The sequence below is a fragment of the Mesoplodon mirus genome, assembly GCF_964341445.2.
Source record: "Mesoplodon mirus genome assembly, chromosome: 8".
Classification (NCBI taxonomy): domain Eukaryota; kingdom Metazoa; phylum Chordata; class Mammalia; order Artiodactyla; family Ziphiidae; genus Mesoplodon; species Mesoplodon mirus.
The window spans coordinates 112,506,983-112,527,429 of record NC_138984.1 but is presented as its reverse complement, the minus strand read 5'-3'; the positions used below and the strand labels follow the sequence as shown (position 1 = coordinate 112,527,429).

General features: G+C 38.7%; 1 protein-coding gene across 2 annotated transcripts in view; it reads left to right on the top strand.

Annotated features, from left to right (window-relative positions):
- OCA2 (OCA2 melanosomal transmembrane protein) overlaps positions 1-20,447 on the top strand; it is a gene marked incomplete at its 5' end in the record, with an annotated part of 170,515 nt that overhangs the window by 84,411 nt on the left and 65,657 nt on the right. For both annotated transcript variants that reach the window (XM_082630808.1, XM_082630807.1), the window contains one exon: positions 1,277-1,385. In XM_082630808.1, the coding sequence (XP_082486934.1) occupies positions 1,277-1,385 (109 nt within the window). The remainder of the gene's footprint in view (positions 1-1,276; positions 1,386-20,447) is intronic.

The following is a 20,447-nucleotide window of genomic DNA, read 5'->3' as shown; positions in this document are numbered from 1 at the left end:
GTGGGGGAAGGGGAAGGGGAAAATGAGTGGGGGCCGGCCAAGCCTTGGCAGTGGGTGGGGAAGGAAGACGGGAGCTCCCAAGGCAGCCTCCACAGCGTGTGAGCAGGGGGCCAGGGGCTGCTGCCAGAGTCCCTGTGACACAGAGGGATATGCTTGTGGTTTTTATGGCAGCAGCTTTAACTGTGTGACCAGAGAAATCAAGAGAGAAAACCTATCTCTAACTCTACCTACACCTACACCCATACTCATGTCTGTGTCTATGTCCATGTCCATGTCTATACCCCTGTCTATACCCTTATCTATGTCTACATCTGTCTCTATGTCTACATCTATATCTTGATCTACACCCATATCTTACCCATAACTCTGTCTATATCTACCCATACCTACACCTAGATCTATATTTATATAGCCTTATCTATATTTACATCTAGACCTGGATATCCTAGGCATAGACGAACAGAGGTGCTGGTGGGACCACACTGAGGAAAGGACATAGTGCAGTTGTTGGTTCACACCGTGGAGTGTGATTCACACAGGGGCCTAGTTAGATGTGTTGCTTCTTGGGACCTCACTCCCTGCCCCAGTCCCACACAGCACAGCACCCTTTGGGGACCTTGCCCTATCTTTCCCTGTGGCTCAGGCCCACTGGAAAGAGGTCTGCAACTCCAAGGTTAAGGAAGGTGCTGCAGAGTACCTCCCCTCACCCCCTGAATGCCTGGGGCAGGATCCCATATGTGTCATCTGGTGACTAGGGGACTGCTAAGTGCATTCAGCAGAAGTCCTGTTATTGGAAGAACATTTTAACCTCAGTAGCACATGAGCAGAGATTTGCATAATAGAGGGAAAGTTAAACTAAAAGGCTATTAACACACGTGGAAATGCATGTGTCTTGAAGGGCCAGGTCCCTGGAGGTTAATGTGTTGGCTCTCCAATGGCTTTATCTTATCTGATACTGGCAGTGGGGCTGCGAACAGCTTAGCATCTCTGTGTCATATTGAAAATGTATTCAGTCAGGTGTCATATAAAAGGATTGTACTATATTTAAAATTTTTTATGTTTATTTTTCATAGATTTTGATTTCAAGATTTTGAATGCTCTAATCTTGAATCTGTACAGTTTTCCTTGTAACACATGATCTTATCTTTCAAGTTCAAGTTGCTATATTGTTCATCATAAGGAGAAATTTGTAGTGATTCAAATCACGTAGGATTGTGGACACATTGCAGAAATCAGATTACACTGAGTAAATGAGTTGTGTTTTCCTCTCTCACAGCACAGGATATCAGACAAGATTCTGCTCGCCAAATGCCTGACAGTGTTGGGATTTGTTATCGTCATGTTCTTTCTCAATTCATTTGTCCCTGGTGTTCATCTTGATATTGGTGAGTCTAATTTTGGGGGTAGCTTTTGTTGATAGGCTTTTCAAGTGACATCACAGTCTGGAAGGGAATGTTTCAAAGCTTGTTCCCAGATGCTGGTGAGGGCTGAGAGGGATAGTTTTCTGGAGGAGAGCAGGAGGAGGACGGAGAGGGAGAGACAGAGATACATCTCAGTGCCATGGGTCCTCAGCCCCTCCAGGTTTAACATTAGAAGGGATAGAGAACAGGGTGGATGGCATCATCTCTATCATACTTAATAATCAGATCTTCAAACTGTTACCTGAGAAGCACCTCTAGAAGAGATAAGAGGTCATATCAGCAAGGCCACATTCCTGCAGTTTGTGCAACCCAACCTGACGATGAGAAGAGAGACGTTAGTGAAAGGGCCAGAGAATTACAAGAAGTCTACGCTGGTCCTTCTCCTTACCCAATGGTGCATCCATTTTCCCTATGCAACAGAACTCCATTCTCCCACCTGCTCCCATGGATTTCTCTTCTCTTGCTTTCACAGTCTTATGGCTCTCACTTTGTACTTTCCCAAGGTCTAGGTTGCATGGCCCATCCCCACCTGACACATGGCCATCTTGCAGAATGAGTTCACCAGATATCGTGTTTACCCTGGCATTCTTCTACTCTCCATCAACATTTCCATGTTTCTTAGATCTTTCTAGTTGACTTAATAGTTATCTCTATTGGTGTCATTATTTAAAACAAAATAAAACCACTTCCAAACCCACCTCACATGAAAGTATAGATATAAAGTTAAATTTGAGGAAGTGTCAAGGAGTATTTTCTTTAAACAAAATCTTTACCTATGGTTTTCCTTCAAAAGTGAGCTCTGCTAAGATGTTCTTTATAAAAATTTGACTTACTGCAACATTTGAAGCATATAACTTCTGTAGAAAGCAAAGCTTCTTAACTGTGTAAAATAGATGTATAACATGGGCAGGCTTAGTTATTCGAAGCACAGCATTGCTCCTTTAGTTCTTGGCTACCACTAGGAATCTTTATATCTCTAAAGATTAAACAAGTACAATAAAACTGGTATTTTGTGGGCAGATGGGTTCCGTTAGCTAATTCTTTTGGGTGTTCACAGATTATTTTGTCATGGTCCGAGCGTGGTTGGAAAAGAATTTCCAGACACAAGGCAGAATGTAAGGAAGACAGGGTTTATTAAAAAGAAGTGTTACTGCAAGAACGGTGGACTGACTTCCCGGTAGTCAGGGAAAGTCGACAATGAGCATGGGTTGCTTGTCTGTTTTTATAGTCAGGGAACCTGTAAATCATCTGCTGACTGGGCAGAGTATGTATACTTGTAGTGTGCTGAGTGAGAGAAAAAGAGGGCAAATGTCTTTCCTTATATGGGATGGGAAAGGGACAGGGCATGGTGCTTGGGAGGACTCTGGGTCACTGCAATGGTTGCATTGTGACAGAGTGATGGGAGTCCTGTAACTCCTTTTTCTGGCAATATCGGCCCTTTGTGTTATCTTGTTCTCTGTCCTTGGAGCACACCACATACTCTGTTTGTTTTCTTTTTTTTTTCTCCATGTTGGCAAAGGTTATTAAGCTTGAAGGAAAGTTACCGTCTCAGCTACAGGAGCTTTCAAATCTATAATATTTCACTGGCAGCTACTTTATGAGAAACAGGTCATAAAATTGTATTTAAACTTCACCATGATACTTACAATTGTTCTGCTTACAACTTTTTAAAATTGAAGTATAGTTGAATTACAATGTTGTGTTACTTACTGCTATACAGCAAAGTGACTCAGTTATACATATATATATATACATTCTTTTTCATATTCTTTTCCATTGAGGTTTATTGAATATAGTCCCCTGTGCTATACAGTAGGACCTTGTTATTTTGTTTCTAATTTTATTTGAGATTCTACTTTAAAAGAACACGTCACACATTTTAAAGACTGAAGAAACGTATTGGAGTTTGCATGCAATTATGTTAGCATTTGGCAGTGGTGTTTGTAGAAATGACAATACTTTTAAAACTTAAAGTCACATCTTTTACCCTATCTATGGACTTTAAAAAATCTTGATTACCATGAAACTTTTTATTTTAGCCTGAGAAGTCTACACTTTTTACTAAGATGTCACATCTCTTTTTGTGTGGTTGTTGCATCTGGGATTGAAAGGCTTATTTTGTCTCTGCTTTTAAATCTCGTGTTTTCAGTTAGGATTGTGTACAAATGATTTTATCTGGGGATCCTAGAACACGTAATCTGTATATTTGCATATTCACTGTGATGGGAAAGAGTTAGGTTGACAAAGAGAAAGGCTTGATTAGCATATATGTTAAATGGAATACAGTTTCCTTAGAGTTACAGTAACTCTCTTAATGGGAACAGGGGCAAATTTAATGCAAGATCTTCCCAGGGCTTCAGCGGATAGAGATATGGTCATTTGTCTTTGGTGAAATGTTGTTTTGAATATGACATACTGGGTAAGTTGAGCATAATACAATGTAATGCCATATAACATGAGGTGATGTCACATTACACAATGTGCATCACAGAACATGTGACATCATATAACACAATGTGATGCCACATGACAAGGTGGTATCATATAAGGTGCACCATGTAACACAATGTGACATCACATAATACAATGTGGTGTCATATAACACCATGTCATGTCATGTAACAAAACATGACATCATATAATTCATTCCTTTATTTAAACATCATAATCTAAGCACAGCAATGATTATCATTCTTTTTCCTTCTTACTTTACTTTTAAAATTATTATAGAGCAAAACTGATTTTTCTTTTCAAATTCAAAATTCTATGAACTTTAACAAAGATATATGTTTATGTAACTGCCACTATAATCAGAATACAGAATAGTTCCATCACCCCTCCCAAAATTTCTTTGTGTTATTCTTTTGTATCACCCTCTGCCTTAATCCTGGTGACTCCTGATATGTTCTCCATCACTATAGTTTTGTCTTTTGGAGAATGTCATATGCATGGAATCAGACAACCTTTGGGACTGACGTCTCTCACTCAGATTCATCCAAGTTGTTGCAGGTATCAATAATTCATTCTTTTTGTTGCTGAGTAGTCTTCCATAGTATGGATATACCACATTTTGTTTATCCATTGGCCCATTGAAGGACATTTGGGTTGTTTCCAGTCTTTGGTGATTGTGAGTAGAGCTACTCCAAACATTTGTGTACATGGTTTTGTGTGAACTTAGGTTTTTATTTCTCTTGGGTAATTACCAAAGAGTGGGACTGCTGGATCATATTGTGAGTGTGTGTTTAGCTTTAAAAGAAGCTGCTGCACCACTTTTCAGAGTGACTGTAGCACTTTGCACTTCCACAGTAGTGTATGGGAGCTCCAGCAGCTCTACATCTCACCAGCACTTGGCGTGATTAGACTATGCCTTAAATCTAGAACTCACGTGCTATTATAATCCTTTGTTTACCTCTCTGTCCCCTGGTATCCTCCTCCCCAGCTAGATTCAAGGGCATGGTCCATGCCTTCTAGGCTTTTCTCTACTCAGTGCCTTGTGTTAATGACTGACACATTAGTAGATACAATGTATACGTTAATGGAATGCATGAACAAACTTCTTATTGGTTCTTATAGATTCCAATTTATTTCATTATTGTGAGAATATCATGTGTGGATGACTCAGCCTGTGTTTTCTAGAGAGCAAAGCCTTGTGTGGGTGTTCTTCATTGGAGAGTATGATCCCAGGAAAGAGAAGTAAGGGACAGAGAAGAAGAGTGGTGAAGGGAGTGAGTCAAAACAAGGCTGAATCACTATCTGGCTACATTATGGGCCACTGGTCACTCCATACAGTAGGATTGTCTGAGAAGAAACATGAGATGTGTCTCAGGACTGTCCATGGGGTTTCAGGGAGAAAGAGGGAACATTTATCCATTGGTCCAAGTTCTTCCCCATGGAATGCCAACTTGCAGGTGCATCCAGCTAATAAACGCATGAAGGCCACACAACAGAGGAGCCCCAGCTGGGAAGCAGCTGTTGGTTCATGGGCTCAAAGGCAGATTTGGTCAGGGTGCACCTGTATGAGGGCATGTTTACACAGAGCTGGCCACTGCCATAAACTTCTGGTGAGTGACTGGAGAACCCTGAAGGACCCAAGTGCAAGAGGTGGCACAACAGTGAAGAAAGAAAAGTGAATAAGGGCTATGGTCACAATTCGTATGCATCTGGCAGAGAGATAGTTCCCCGATGTGCAAGGATCTTTATCTAAAATGTACACTGGAATTAACTCCATATTGCTCAAGCTGTTACGTACAGACAGGTCCATAGTCTCCACATGAAATTCTTGGTGCCAGATATGTTTCAAAATTCAGATATTTTTGTTTATATTTTACGAAGACAATTAAGTACACACACAATTTTATATAATGGAACAACCCCGAGGGGTTCAGGCCCAGCACCCTGTCCTCCGAACATTAGTAATTCTACAGTGAAACCTGAATATTTTCTACAAGGTGGGACAAATTATGACCACAGGTAGCCTCATTTCAGTTCAAATCAGGTTTTGTTGAATTTTGACATAAAACATAAAAAATTTGCTTTTCCAAACTTTAAGATTTTAGAATCGTGGATAACTGATTATGAAAACTATAAGAATCAGCAATCTGGATTCAAAATGTTATCTTTGTCTTTAAAATTTAAAACCTTGATGAGCAATTTTCTAGGTCTCGTTCTTTGATAATTAGCTCAGGATGTCCCCCTAGGTTCTCTCACAATAAGTTTGATTAGATTTCAGTTCTGGAGATATTTCTGTAATTATTTCCTTGATATGGTTTCAAGGAAACTGGTGTTGTCAGTGTCCTTTGGTGTCCTTTGTTGAGAAATTTTATTGTCTTTGTTAAAGTATTTTTAGCTACCAGTAAAACGATCTACTTGATATCAAGCAAAATAGGGGATTATTAGAATGATACTGGACTAACCTGCAGACTCCAAGGGACAGTGGGCTATGGGAGAGAGGGGTTGGAGTGGATCGGGGAAAGCAGACTTAGGAAGGAGAAAGGCATCCAGACAGAGGGCATACTCCTGTCTCCCAGACACCTTTTGTTCTCTTCTAATTGCCTCGTGCTTCTCCATGGACCATTTTCTTGTCTTTTTTCTGCTCATGGCAGAATAGAGATGGTCTCATTAGTTTCCCAATTTATAGGATCTCAATTTCAGCCACACAAAGAGAAATGACTATTTTGAATCCCAAATTCCTTGGAGAAGAATTTGATTGACCCAGGTTGGGTTAATTTCCTTTCCTAACCCAGAAATTATGACCAGGATAACAGGGCCACATGGAAAACATGGCCAATCAATTTAAAAGGAAAATATAACTAAAATATTAAAAATACCTATAAATGAAGTGAAAGATACAAACTGGACAGGAATCCTGAATAGACTCTTCACAAAAGAAGGTATTAAAATGACTGAAATTACCACTAAGCATATGAAAAGGTGCTTAACCTTATAAGTCACCAGTAAAATGTGAATCTGAACCACAACAAGATACGGCTATATCCACACCTAAATGGCTAAAATTAAAGGCTGACAACACCAAATATTAGAGAATATAGAGCAACAGGAAGTGTCATACACTGCTGATAAGACTGTAAATTTGTACAGACTTTTGAAAATGATTTGGTAGTATTACCAAAGTTTAGGACAATGCATATCTATAGCCCAGAAAGTTTGTTCTTAGTTATATTCCCAACAGAAAAGTGTATGTCTGCACACCAAAAGACATGTCTTAAAATGCTCATAACAGCATTATTTATAGTAGCCCCAATCTGGAAGCCATTCCAAATCTATCAACTCTAGAACTAATAAATTGTGAGATAATCATACAGTGGAATACTATACAGAAATAAAAATAAATGTATTCCTGAAACTGTAACGATGTGACTGAATCTCACAAACATGTTGAGCAAAAGAGAAGTCTGATTGAAGCTCACATAATACATAGTATATGATTCCAGGTATGAAGACTCAGAAACGGGCAAATCCACTTTATGGTGTTAGGAGTCAGTGGTTGAAGGGAGAGTGTAAGGAATAGAAGGAGATCTAATTGGGCTGTTGTTGATAATGTCCTGTTTCTTGCCCTGGTTGAGTTTCCTTTGTAACTGAGCTATATGGTTTATTTAAAATCAATGCACTTTTCTGTGTGTATGCCATAGTTCAATTAAAATGTTTATTAAATGATTTAATGAATATATTTACTGCATCATTCAGGCTTCTGCAAGAAAACAGATGACATACTCAAACTTGGTAATTTGAATGAATTTACTATTGAGCAAGATGGAGGAATCCACAAGGGGTAGAGTGGTATCCCAGAGCCAGTGTGCGTGTGTGTGTGTGTGTGTGTGTGTGAGAGAGAGAGAGAGAGAGAGAGAGAGAGAGAGTCCTTTCTAAGAACTAGAAGGATGTAATGACAAGGTCACCTTGACAAGAGCTGTGTGACCTTCAGTGAAAGGACCCTGTAGGGAGGAGTCCAAAATAATGAATGCTGTGAGCTCTTGCACCCAGACTCCATCTCCTTCTGGGCCTCCCCTTGCAGAGCACAGCTGGAATCCTGGGTATGAGAACCTCTTGATGTGGTCCACACAGGCAGAGTGTGGGAGGGGATGGAGGAGAAATGGAGAGGGATGGGCAACTCAGCAGGTTCCTGTTCACCTACATTCTCCCGTCAGTATTGGTGGAAAGCTTTAGTTGCAGCAAAATGCCTAGAAATAGGATCACTTATTTTTTAATTACCTTTTTTCAACCTCAATTATTTAAAAACTACTGACTTGATGTAATCATGGTGTTTCCTAAGTCTGATTGGAAGAACACAGAGCTTCTAGGTGTTGAAACGGAGCTATGAGCTTCACTCTGAGCTTTGATGTCAAAGCTGCTGCTGGATGTTTGCAGCCACATCCCTGGATCGAGTAGAGTTAGGGAAGATCGGAGGCCAGATTGCCCTGGTTCAAAGCAAAGCTCCAGTACTCAGTTGCTTGATGCTTGTGGACACCTGCAGCATGCCTCAGTGCTCCCTGTAAGGAGGTTGTGAGGACTGAATCACCTCATACAGGCAGAGGTCTCAGAAACAGCACCTGGTGCCAGATTGAGTGTGATGTGAATGGACAGTTTATGCTGATTGCTAAACAACTCAGGAAAATACAGGATGATGAAAAATGGCCTTGCTTTTGCTGGATTTAAAAAGGAAACTAGAGGTCTTCCCTGGTGGCGCAGTGGTCGAGAGTCCGCCTGCCGATGTAGGGGACACGGGTTCATGCCCCAGTCCGGGAAGATCCCACATGCCGCGGAGAGGCTAGGCCCGTGAGCCATGGCCGCTGAGCCTGCGTGTCCGGAGCCTGTGCTCTGCAACGGGAGAGGCCACAACAGTGAGAGGCCCGAGTACCGCAAAAAAAAAAAAAAAAAAAAAAAAAAAGGAAACTAGAAAGAATAGGACTTTTCTCATGAGAGGACACCTTGCGGACAATATAGTAGTTGCACAGGTAATGAGATGCTCCCTCCTTTTGGTCCCAGGGAGTTGCCCTATGTGTGGTTAGTAGAAGTTAACCCCTTGGTGACTCTGCTCATTGTTACCTTCAAATCTAACTCATCCAATGCTGCCTGTCCTACTTGACCCCCCCAATTGTGGACTGGGAGCTCCCCAAGAGCAGGCTTAAGCTGGTACCCTGAAAGCTCAATGCTTGGGTGAATGACAGGTTCAGTGGTAGATTTAAAACTACCCCCTGGACACCCACAGTATTTCTTTGCAACAGAAAGTCTTATTTGTGATAAATCTCATGTGGCCTATTTTAGGTAGTCGATGGCCAACACACATTAGACACCTCACCAAAGGAGACAGGCAGGGTAGTTTCTACTCCATCCAGTATGCACAAGCTATTCATGAGTTTTTCTTGTTTGAAGGATGAATATGAAGTTTGTAACTGTTGAGATATTCTCTAGAGACGCATCCTGTGTGGCTTAAGACATATAGGTTATCTCATCTTAACTTCAGGTAGTGGATTCATCAGGACAGTATTGCTTTTGGTCAAAGGCACCTGAAAAATATCCAGAGCAGGACCAGGTACGATATGTTCTTTATAAAAAGACTGCAAGGTTTCAAATAGAACACAGTCAAGTTGTATCTCTGAGCACATGAGACAGATCGCCTTTTGGGGAGAGGTTTCTCACGTGGAGTTACCAGATATGTTTTTAAGTAGTGAAACCATCCCGTTTGAAGACTGAGCACATGAGAGGAGCCCACCTTGGTGCAATGGAAAAACACTCTCACAGACTGGGGGCTGAATCTTGGTTTTGCCCCCAACAAGCTGTGTAGCCTGAAGAAAGCCAGTTAATCATTGGGAGCCTCAGAGTTTCCTCATGGGAGGGGTTGCTGCAAGGTGACCAGAGCTCCTTGCCAAGGAGGCTGCTTAACAAATGGTAGAAGTCCTTGTTCTGCTTTTCTCTGAATCGTATTGCCAGGGCATTAGCTCTTCTCTAAATATTTTAGGAATGGAGGTAAAATGACCTATTTAGCTCTTTGTTTTGCATTGAAACTTGGCCCTGTTGGAGATTTGAGTGAGAAAGTACAGAGCCACCTATCATAGGTTTTGCTTTAAGGAATGGCAGAGCTTTTGGTGAGAGATTAATACCCCAAGAGGGGGTTGATAGGAGTGTCACAGGATAAAGACAGCGCAGGTAAATGTTACTTTTTATCTTTATCCATCTCCACCCAACTGAAATTTTAATTTTTAGAAGAGTCTCAATGGCACGTTGTTAGAATTTGTAATAGAATGTGAAGCTGGAAACTGTATTGTTCCTATCAGCAGCCTTTTCTTCCAGCATGCTATAAAAGAAATACCACTTCATCCTTTATCGCTGTGTGTCATTGAGGAGCCAGCACTGAGTGAGAATAGAATGGAATGTTATTGGCAGTGACCTGGGGGGACACATTAGAAGGTACTGCTGGGACTCCTCAGTGAAGGCACCAGGCATTGCCAAGCAGATGTACTTATGCACAGGCAGTTTGATTAGTGCCACTGGTTTCTGCAGGCAGTGTGATTAAAGGTAAGGGAGAAAGTGAGGTTTTGCCAGGGACAAGGAAAACTTCATTCAATTGCATGTTTTTTTTTGTTGTTGTTGTTGTTTTTTTGTTTGTTTTTTTCACTACGCGGTCCTCTCACTGTTGTGGCCTCTCCCATTGCGGAGCACAGGCTCCGGACGCGCAGGCTCAGCAGCCATAGCTCACGGGCCCAGCCGCTCCGTGGCATGTGGGATCTTCCCGGACCAGGGCATGAACCCGTGTCCCCTGCATCGGCAGGCGGACTCTCAACCACTGTGCCACCAGGGAAGCCCCCGTCACTGTAGTTTTGATTTGCATGTCTCTAATGATTAGTCATGTTGACCTTTCATATGTTTGTTGGCACTCTATATCTTCTTTGGAGAAATGTCTGTTTAGGTCTTCTGCCCATTTTAGGATTGGGTTGTTTGTTTTTTTGATATTGAGCTGCATGAGCTGCTTGTATATTTTGGAGATTAATCCTTTGTCAGTTGCTTCATTTGCAAATATTTTCTCCCATTCTGAGAGTGGTCTTTTCATCTTGTTTATGGTTTCCTTGGTTGTGCAAAAGCTTTTAAGTTTCATTAGGTCTCATTTGTTTATTGTTGTTTTTATTTCCATTTCTCTAGCAGGTGGGTCAAAAAGGATCTTGCTGTGATTTATCTCATAGAGTGTTCTGCCTATGTTTTCCTCTAAGAGTTTTATAGTGTCTGGCCTTACATGTAGGTCTTTTCTCCATTGTAAGTTTTTTTGTGTATCGTGTTATGGAGTGTTCTAATTTCATTGTTTTACATGTAGCTGTCCAGTTTTCCCAGCACCAATTATTGAAGAGGCTATCTTTTCTCCATTATATACTCTTGCCTCCTTTATCAAAGATAAGGTGATCATATGTGCATGGGTTTATCTCTGGGCTTTCTATTCTGTTCTATTGATCTATATTTCTGTTTTTGTGCCAGTACCATACTGTCTTGATTACTGTAGTTTTGTAATATAGTCTGAAGTCTGGGAGCCTGATTCCTCCAGCTCCATTTTTCTTTCTCAAGATTGCTTTGGATATTCGGGGTCTTTGGTGTTTCCATACAAATTGTAAAATTTTTTGTTCTAGTTCTGTGAAAAAGGCCATTGGTAGTTGATAGGGATGGCATTGAATCTGTAGATTGCTTTGGGTGGTATAGTCATTTTCACAGTGTTGATTCTTCCTATCCAAGAACATGGTATATCTCTTCATCTGTTTGTATCATCTTTAATTTCTTTCATCAGTGTCTTATAGTTTTCTGCATACAGGTCTTTTTTTTTCCTTAGGTATGTTTATTCCTAGGTATTTTATTCTTTTTGCTTCAATAGTAAATGGAAGTGTTTCCTTTATTTCCCTTTCAGATTTTTCATCATTAGTGTATAGGAATGCAAGAGATTTCTGTGCATTAATTTTGTACCCTGCAACTTTACCAAATTCATTGATTAGCTCTAGTAGTTTTCTGGTAGCACCTTTAGGATTCTCTATGTATAGTATCATGTCATCTGCAAACAGTGACAGTTTTACTCCTTCTTTTCTGATTTGGATTCCTTTTATTTCTTTTTCTTCTCTGATTGCTGTGGCTAAAACTTCCAGAACTATGTTGAATAACAGTGGTGAGAGTGGGCAACCTTGTCTTGTTCCTGATCTTAAAGAAAATGGTTTCAGTTTTTCTCCATTGAGAATGATGTTGGCTGTGGGTGTGTCATATATGGCCTTTATTATGTTGAGGTAAGTTCCCTCTATGCCTACTTTCTGGAGGGTTTTTATCATAAATGAGTGTTAAGTTTTGTTGAAATCTTTTTCTGCATCTATTGAGATTATCATATGGTTTTTATTCTTCAATTTGTTGATATGGTGTATCACGTTGATTGATTTGCATATATTGAAGAATCCTGCATTCCTAGGATAAACCCCACTTGATCATGGTGTATGATCCTTTTACTGTGCTGTTGGATTCTGTTCGCTAGTATTTTGTTGAGGATTTCTGCATCTATGTTCATCAGTGATATTGGCCTGTAGTTTTCTTTTTTTGTGACATCTTTGTCTGGTTTTGGTATCAGGGTGATGGTGACCTCCTAGAATGAGTTTGGGAGTGTTCCTCCCTCTGGTATATTTTGGAAGAGTTTGAGAAGGATAGGTGTTAGCTTTTCTCTAAATATTTGATAGAATAGGGTTCTAAAGACATCTGGTCCTTGGCTTTTGTTTGTTGGAATATTTTTACTCACAGTTTCAATATCACTGCTTGTGATTGGTCTGTTTATATTTTCTATTTCTTCCTGGTTCAGTCTCGGAAGGTTGTGCTTTTCTAAGGATTTGTCTATTTCTTCCAGGTTGTCCATTTTATTGGCATATATTTGCTTGTAGTAATCTCTCATGATCCCTTGTATTTCTGCAGTGTCAGTTGTTACTTCTCCTTTTTCATTTCTAATTCTATTGATTTGAGTCTTCTCCATTTTTTTCTTGATGAGTCTGGATAGTGGTTTATCAATTTTGTTTATCTTCTCAAAGAACTGGCTTATACTTCTATTGATCTTTGCTATCATTTTCTTCATTTGTTTTTCATGTATTTCTGATCTGATCTTTATGATTTCTTTCCTTCTGCTAACTTTGGTTTTTTTTTTTTTTTGTTATTCTTTCTCTAATTGCTTTAGGTGTAAGGTTAGGTGGTTTATTTGAGATTTTTCTTGTTTCTTGAGGTAGGATTGTATTGCTAGAAACTTCCCTGTTAGAACTGGTTTTGCTGCATCCCATAGGTTTTGGTCGTCGTGTGTTCATTGTCTTTTGTTTCTAGGTATTTTTTGATTTCTTCTTTGATTTCTTCAGTGATCTGTTGGTTATTTATTAGTGTATTGTTTAGCCTCCAAGTGTTTGTATTTTTACAGATTTTTCCTGTAATTGACATCTAGTCTTATAGCATTGTAGTTGGAAAAGATACTTGATATGATTTCAATTTTCTTAAATTTATAAAGACTTGATTTGTTACCCAAGATATGATTCCTGGAGAATGTTCCATGAGCACTTTAGAAGAAAGTGTATTCTGTTGTTTTTGAATGCAATATCCTATAAATATCAATTAAGTCCACATTGTTTAATGTGTCATTTATAGTTTGTGTTTCCTTATTTATTTTCATTTTGGATGATCTCTCCATTGGTGAATGTAGGGTGTTAAAGTCCCCTATATGATTGTTTTACTGTCAATTTCCCCTTTTATGGCTTTTAGCATTTGCCTTATGTATTGAGGTTCTCCTATGTTGAGTCCATAAATGTTTATAATTGTTATATCTTCTTCTTGGATTGCTGCCTTGATCATTATGTAGTGTACTCTAAGTGTCTTGTAGTAGTCTTTATTTTAAAGTCTTTTCTGTCTAATATGAGAGTTGCTACTCAAGCTTTCTTCTGATTTTCATTTGCATGAAATATCTTTTTCCATCGCCTCACTTTCAGTCTGTATGTGTCCCTAGGTCTGAAGTGGGTCTCTTGTAGACAGCGTATATACAGGTCTTGTTTTGTATCCATTCAGCCAGTGTATGTCTTTTGGTTGGAGCATTTAATCCATTTACATTTAAGTTAATTTTCGATATGTATGTTCCTATTACCATTTTCTTAATTGTTTTGGGTTTTGTTATTGTAGGTCTTTTCCTTGTCTTGTGTTTCCTGCCCAGAGAAGTTCCTTTGGCATTTGTTGTAAAGCTGGTTTGGTGGTACTGAATTCCCTTAGCTTTTGCTTGTCTGTAAAGATTTTAATTTCTCTGTTGAATCTGAATGAGATCCTTACTGGGTAGAGTAATCTTGGTTGTAGGTTTTTCCCTTTCATCACTTTGAATATATCCCACCACACCCTTCTGGGTTGCAGAGTTTCTGCTGAAAGATCAGCTGTTAACCTTATGCGTATTCCCTTGTATGTTATTTGTTGCTTTTCCCTTGCTGATTGTAATATTTTTTCTTTGTATTTAATTTTTGATATTTGATTAATATGTGTCTTGCTGTGTTTCTCCTTGGATTTATCCTGTATGCGACTCTGCACTTCCTGGACTTGATTGACTATTTCCTTTCCTGTGGTAGGGAAATTTTCAGCTATAATCTTTTCAAACATTTTCTCAGTCCTTTTTTCTTTTCTTCTTCTTCTGGGACCCCTATAATTCGAATGTTGGTGCATTTAATGTTGTCCCAGAGGTCTCTGAGACTGTCCTCAATTCTTTTCATTCTTTTTTCTGCTCTGCTTTAGTTATTTCCACTCTTTTATCTTCCAGGTCACTTATCCTTTCTTCTGCCTCAGTCATTCTTCTATTTATTCCTTCTAGAGAGTTTTTAATTTCATTTATTGTGTTGTTCATCATTGTTTGTTTGCTCTTTAGTTCTTCTGGGTCCTTGTTAAACGTTTCTTGTATTTTCTCCATTCTATTTCCAAGATTTTGGATCATCTTTACTATCATTACTCTGAATTCTTTTTCAGGTAGACTGCCTATTTTCTCTTCATTTGTTTGGTCTGGTGGGTTTTCACCTTGCTCCTTCCTCTGCTGTGTATTTCTCTGTCTGCTCATTTTGTTTAACTTACTGTGTTTGGGGTCTCCTTTTCACAGGCTGCAGGTTAGTATTTCCCATTGTTTTTTGTTGTCTGCCCCCAGTGTGTAAGTTTGGTTCAGTGGGTTGTGTAGGCTTCCTGGTGGAGGGCACTGGTGCCTGTGTTCTGATGGATGAGGCTGGATCTTGTCATTCTGGTGGACAGGACCACATCCAGTTGTGTGTTTTGGGGTGTCTGTGAACTTTTTATGATTTTAGCCAGCACCTCTGCTAATGGGTGGGGTTGTGTTCTTGTCTTGCTAGTTGTTTGGCATGGGGTATGCAGCAATGCAGCTTGCTGGTCATTGAGTGGAGCTGCGTCTTAGCGTTGAGATGGAGATCTCTGGGAGAGCTCTCGCAGATTGATATTACGAGGTGCTGGGAAGTCTCTGGTGGACCAATGTCCTGAACTCAGCTCTCCCACCTCAGAGGCTCAGGCCTGACATCTGGCCAGAGCACCAAGACCCTGGGTCATCCTGGAGAAGATGGAGTGAAGCCAGGAGAAAGCTAGAGGATTGGAGACTTGCCAGAATGCTTGTTTGATGAAATCAGGCAAAGGATGGTGACATTCTGTACCCAGGCTCTCCTCACGAAGGGGAAAGGTATATCTCAGGAAGCTGAGCACATGCTTCCTATAGTTTTATCTGTTTTAAGTGTACAGTTCAGTAGTACTAATCACATTCACAATGTTATAGAACCATTACCACTGATTATTTTTAAAACTTTTCATCACCCCAAACAGAAACTTTGTAATCATTAAGCAGTAATTCCTCATTCTCTTCACCTTTACCCTCAGCTCCTGGTACCCTCTAATCTGCCTTTTTTTCTATGAATTTGTCTATTCTAGATATTTCATATAAGTGGAATCATAAAAAATTTGTCCTTTCGTGTCTAACTCATCTCAATTAGAATTTTTCATGGTTCATCTATGTTATAACATGTATCAATACTACACTTCTTTTATGGATGAATATTACATTGTATGTATATACCATGTTTTGTTTATACATTCATCTGTTGATGGACACTTGGATTGTTCCAAATTTTGGCTGTTGTGAATAATGATGCTGTGAACATCAGTGTACAATTATCTGTTTGATCCTCAATTTCAGTTCTTTTGAGTATATGCCTGAGAGTAGAATTGCTGGGTCATATGGTAACTCTGTGTTTAGCTTTTGAGAACTTGGAAAACTATTTTCCACAGCAGTTTCACTATTTTGTATTCTTACCAGAAATATATAAAGTTTCCAGTTACTCCACCTCCTCTCCAATACTTGTTATTTTCTCTTATTTTTCCTAATTATAACCATCGCAGTAGGTGTGAAATGGTACCTTACTGTGGCTTTGGTTTGCATTTTCCTAATGACTAATGATGATGAGCATCTTTTCATATGCTCATTGGCTCTTTGTAGATCTTTAGAGAAATGTCTGTTCAAGTCTATTGCCCATTTTTAAATTGGGTTGTTTGTCTTTTTGTCCCTGATTTTTATGTATTTTTATATTCTCCTTATTAAACCATTATCATATATATTATTTGCAAATATTGTCTTATATTCTATAGTTTGTATTTTCACTTTCTTGATAATGTCTTTTGATACACAAAGTTTTTTTTACAACTTTATTGGAGTATAATTGCTTCACAATGGTGTATTAGTTTCTGCTTTATAACAAAGTGAATCAGTTATACATATACATCTGTTCCCATATCCCTTCCCTCTTGCATTTCCCTCCCTCCCACCCTCCCTATCCCACCCCTCCAGGAGGTCACAAAGCACCGAGCTGATCTCCCTGTGCTATGCGGCTGCTTCCCACTAGCTATCTACCTTATGTTTGGTAGTGTATATATGTCCATGCCTCTCTCTCGCTTTGTCACAGCTTATCCTTCCCCCTCCCCATATCCTCAAGTCCATTCTCAAGTAGGTCTGTGTCTTTATTCCTGTTTTACCCCTGGGTTCTTCATGACCACAAAAGTTTTAATTTGATGAAGTCCAATTTATCTAATTTTTCATATGTTGATTTTGTTTTAGTGTCATATCTAAGAATCCATTGCCAAATTCAAGGCATTGAAGATTTACCTTTATGTTTTCTTCTAAGAGTTTTATGGCTTTAGCACTTATATTTAAGTCATTGATTCATTTGGAGTTAATTTTTGTATATGTTGTGATGTAGGGGTCCAACTTTATTCTTTTGCATGTGGAAATTCAGTTGTCCCAACTCTGTTTGTTGAAGAGCTGATTCTTTCCCCATTGAATGGATGTGACAGCCTTGTCAAAAATCAATTGGTCATAGAGATATGGGTTTATTTATGGACTCTAAATTCTCTTCCAGTAGCACACTGCTTTTCTGTAGTGTTTTGAAATTGGAAAGTGTGAGTTCTCTGACTTTATTCTTTTTCAAATGTTTTTGGCTGTTTGGGACCCCTTGCAATCCATATGATTTTAGAAGTTGGATTTTCCATTTATGCAAGAAAGGCATTTTGTTAGGAATTGCTCTTAATGTGTAGATCTCTTTGGTAGTATTAACATCTTAGAAATATTAAGTCTTTCTACTCATGAAGATGGGATATGTTTCCAATTATTTGTCTTTGTTAGTTTCTTTTAGCAATGTTTTGTAGTTTTCAGTGTACAAGTCTTTCGCTTTCTTCGTTTATTTATTCCCAGGTACTCTATTCTTTTAGATGCTCTTGAAATGCAGTTGCTTTCTTAAATTTTTTCCAGGTTGTTTATTGCAGGTGTATAGAAACACAACTGATATTTGTGTGTTGATCTTATACACTGCAAATTGCCTGTGTTCGCAGCTTTCTTCTGGATTCTTTGAGATTTTCTATGTAGAGGGTCATGTAACCTGTTAATAGTTAATTTTACTTCTTCCTTTCCAATCAGGTAGCTTTTGTTTCTTTCTCTTGCTTAATTGCTCTGCACTGAGGTTCCTGTTTAATGTTGAATAGAAGTGGTAAAAGTGGACATACTTATCTTGTCCTTGATCTTAAGCAAAAAGCTTTCTTCCTTTCACCAATGAGTATGATGTTAGCTGTAGGTTTTTCATAAAGTTCCTTTATTGTGTTGATGAAGTAACTTCCCTTCTATTCCTAGTTTTCTGAGTATTTTTAATCATGAAGGGATGTTGGATTTTGTCAAATACCTTTCCTATGTCAATTGAGTTAAGCATATTCTTTTTTCCCCTTCATCCTATTAATATGGTGTATGACATTGATTTTTCCTATGTTGACCACATTCTTGGGATAAATCCTTTTAATATGCTGTTGGATTCCACTTGTTAGTATTTTTTGAGGATTTTTGAATCTGTATTCATAGGGGATAGTGGTCTGTAATGTTCTTTTCTTTTGATGTCTTTATTTGGCTCTGGTATTAGGGTAATGATGGCCTCTTAGAATGAATTAGGAAGTATTCCCTCCTCTTCTATTTTTGGAAGCATTTGAGAAGATTTGGCTTAACTCTTCTTTAAATGTTTGGTAGAATTCACCAGTGAAGCCATCTGCTTCTGCACTACTCTCTGTTGGGAGGTTTTTGACTAATGATTCAATCTCTTTACTTGTTTTAGGTCTGTTGAGATTTATATTTATTTCTGAGTCAATTTAGGCAATTTGTGTATTTATATAAATTTGTCAATTTCACCTGGTTATCTAATTTGTTGATATACAACTATTAATAATAATCTCATAATTTTTTAAATTTCTGTAAGGTCAGTTGTAATGTCCCCACTTTAATTTCTGATTTTAGTTTGTTTCCTTCTCTCTTTTTTCTTTGTGAGTCTAGCTAACAGTTTGTCAAGTTAGTTGATCTTTAGAAAGAATCAACTTTTAGTTTTGTTGATATTCTCTATTTTATTTCTGTTCTCTTATTTGGGAAGTTCTAGCCATTATTTCTCCAAATATTCTCTCTGCCCCTTTCTCTTGTCCTTCTGGAACTCCCATTATGTGTATGTTGGTCCATTTGATGGTCTGTGTTCACTTTTCTTTACTCTTTCTGCTCCTCAGACTCAATACTTCCAATTGTCCTATTTTTAAGTTCATTACTTCTTTCTACTACTTGCTCAAGTTTTCTTTTGAACTCTAGTGAATCTTTGTTTCAGTTATTGTACTTTTCAGCTTAAGAATTTGTTTGATTTCTTTTCCTCTTCCTCCCCTACCTTCTCCTCCTCCACTTCCTCCTCCTCTCTTTCCTCCTCCTCCTCCCCTCTCCCTCCCCTCTCCCTCTCTCCCCTTCTCCTCCTTCTTTTTCTTCTTCTTCTTCACCATATTAACCATTTTAAAGTGTACAGTTTAGTAGCTTTAAGTATATTCACATTGCTGTGACACAGATCTGCAAAATTTTTTATCTTGCAAATCTGAAACCTTTATTCATTAAATGCCTTGGTAACCACTATTCTACTTTCTGTTTTTATGAATTTGACTACTTTAGATACCTCGTATAAGTGGAATGATACAGTCTTTATCTTTTAGTGACTGGCTTATTTCACTTAGCATAAAGTCCTCAAGGTTCATCCATGCTGTAGAATGAGATAGAATTTCTTTCCTTTTTAAGTCTGAATTATATTCTATTGTATGAATATACCAAATTTGTTTATCCATTCATCCATCAATAAATATTTGGGTTGCTTCTACCTCTTGGCTGTTGTGAATAATGTTGCTGTGAACAAGGGTATGAAAATATCTCTTTGAGACCCTGCTTCAATTCTTTTGGATATATACCCTGAAGAGGGATTGCTGGATCATACGGTTGTTACACTTTAAGTATTTTGAGGAACCTCCATACCATTTTCCATAGTGGTTGAATCACTTTACAAACACCAACAGTGAGTAAGTGTTCCAATTTCTACACATCCCCACCGACACTTTTTTTTTCTGCTTTTTTGATAGTAGTCATCCTAACAGGTGAAAGATGATTTCTCATTGTCATTTTGATATACATTTCTCTAATGATTAGTGATGTTGAGAAAGCTTTTCACATGTTTGTTGTCCATTTGTATATCATCTTTGGAGAAATGTCTGTTCAGGTCCTATGTCTATTTTAAAATTAGGTTATTTGACTTTTTGTTGCTGAGTTATAGGAGTTCTTTATATATATTGGATATTAACCCCTTGTCAGATATATGATTTCCAGATATTTTCTCCCATTCCATGGGTTGCCTTTTCACTCTGTTGATTGTGTCCTTTGATGCACAAAAGTTTTAAAGTTTCATGTAGTCCCATATGTCTATTTTTGCTTTTGTTGCCTTGGCTTTTGGTGTCATAGCCAAGAAAACATTGCCAAGTTCAATGTCATGAAGGTTTTCCCTTAAGTTTTTTTTTTTTTTTTTTTTTTTGCTGTATGTGGGCCTCTCACTGTTGTGGCCTCTCCCGTTGCGGAGCACAGACTCTGGACGCGCAGGCTCAGCAGCCATGGCTCACGGGCCCAGCCGCTCTGCG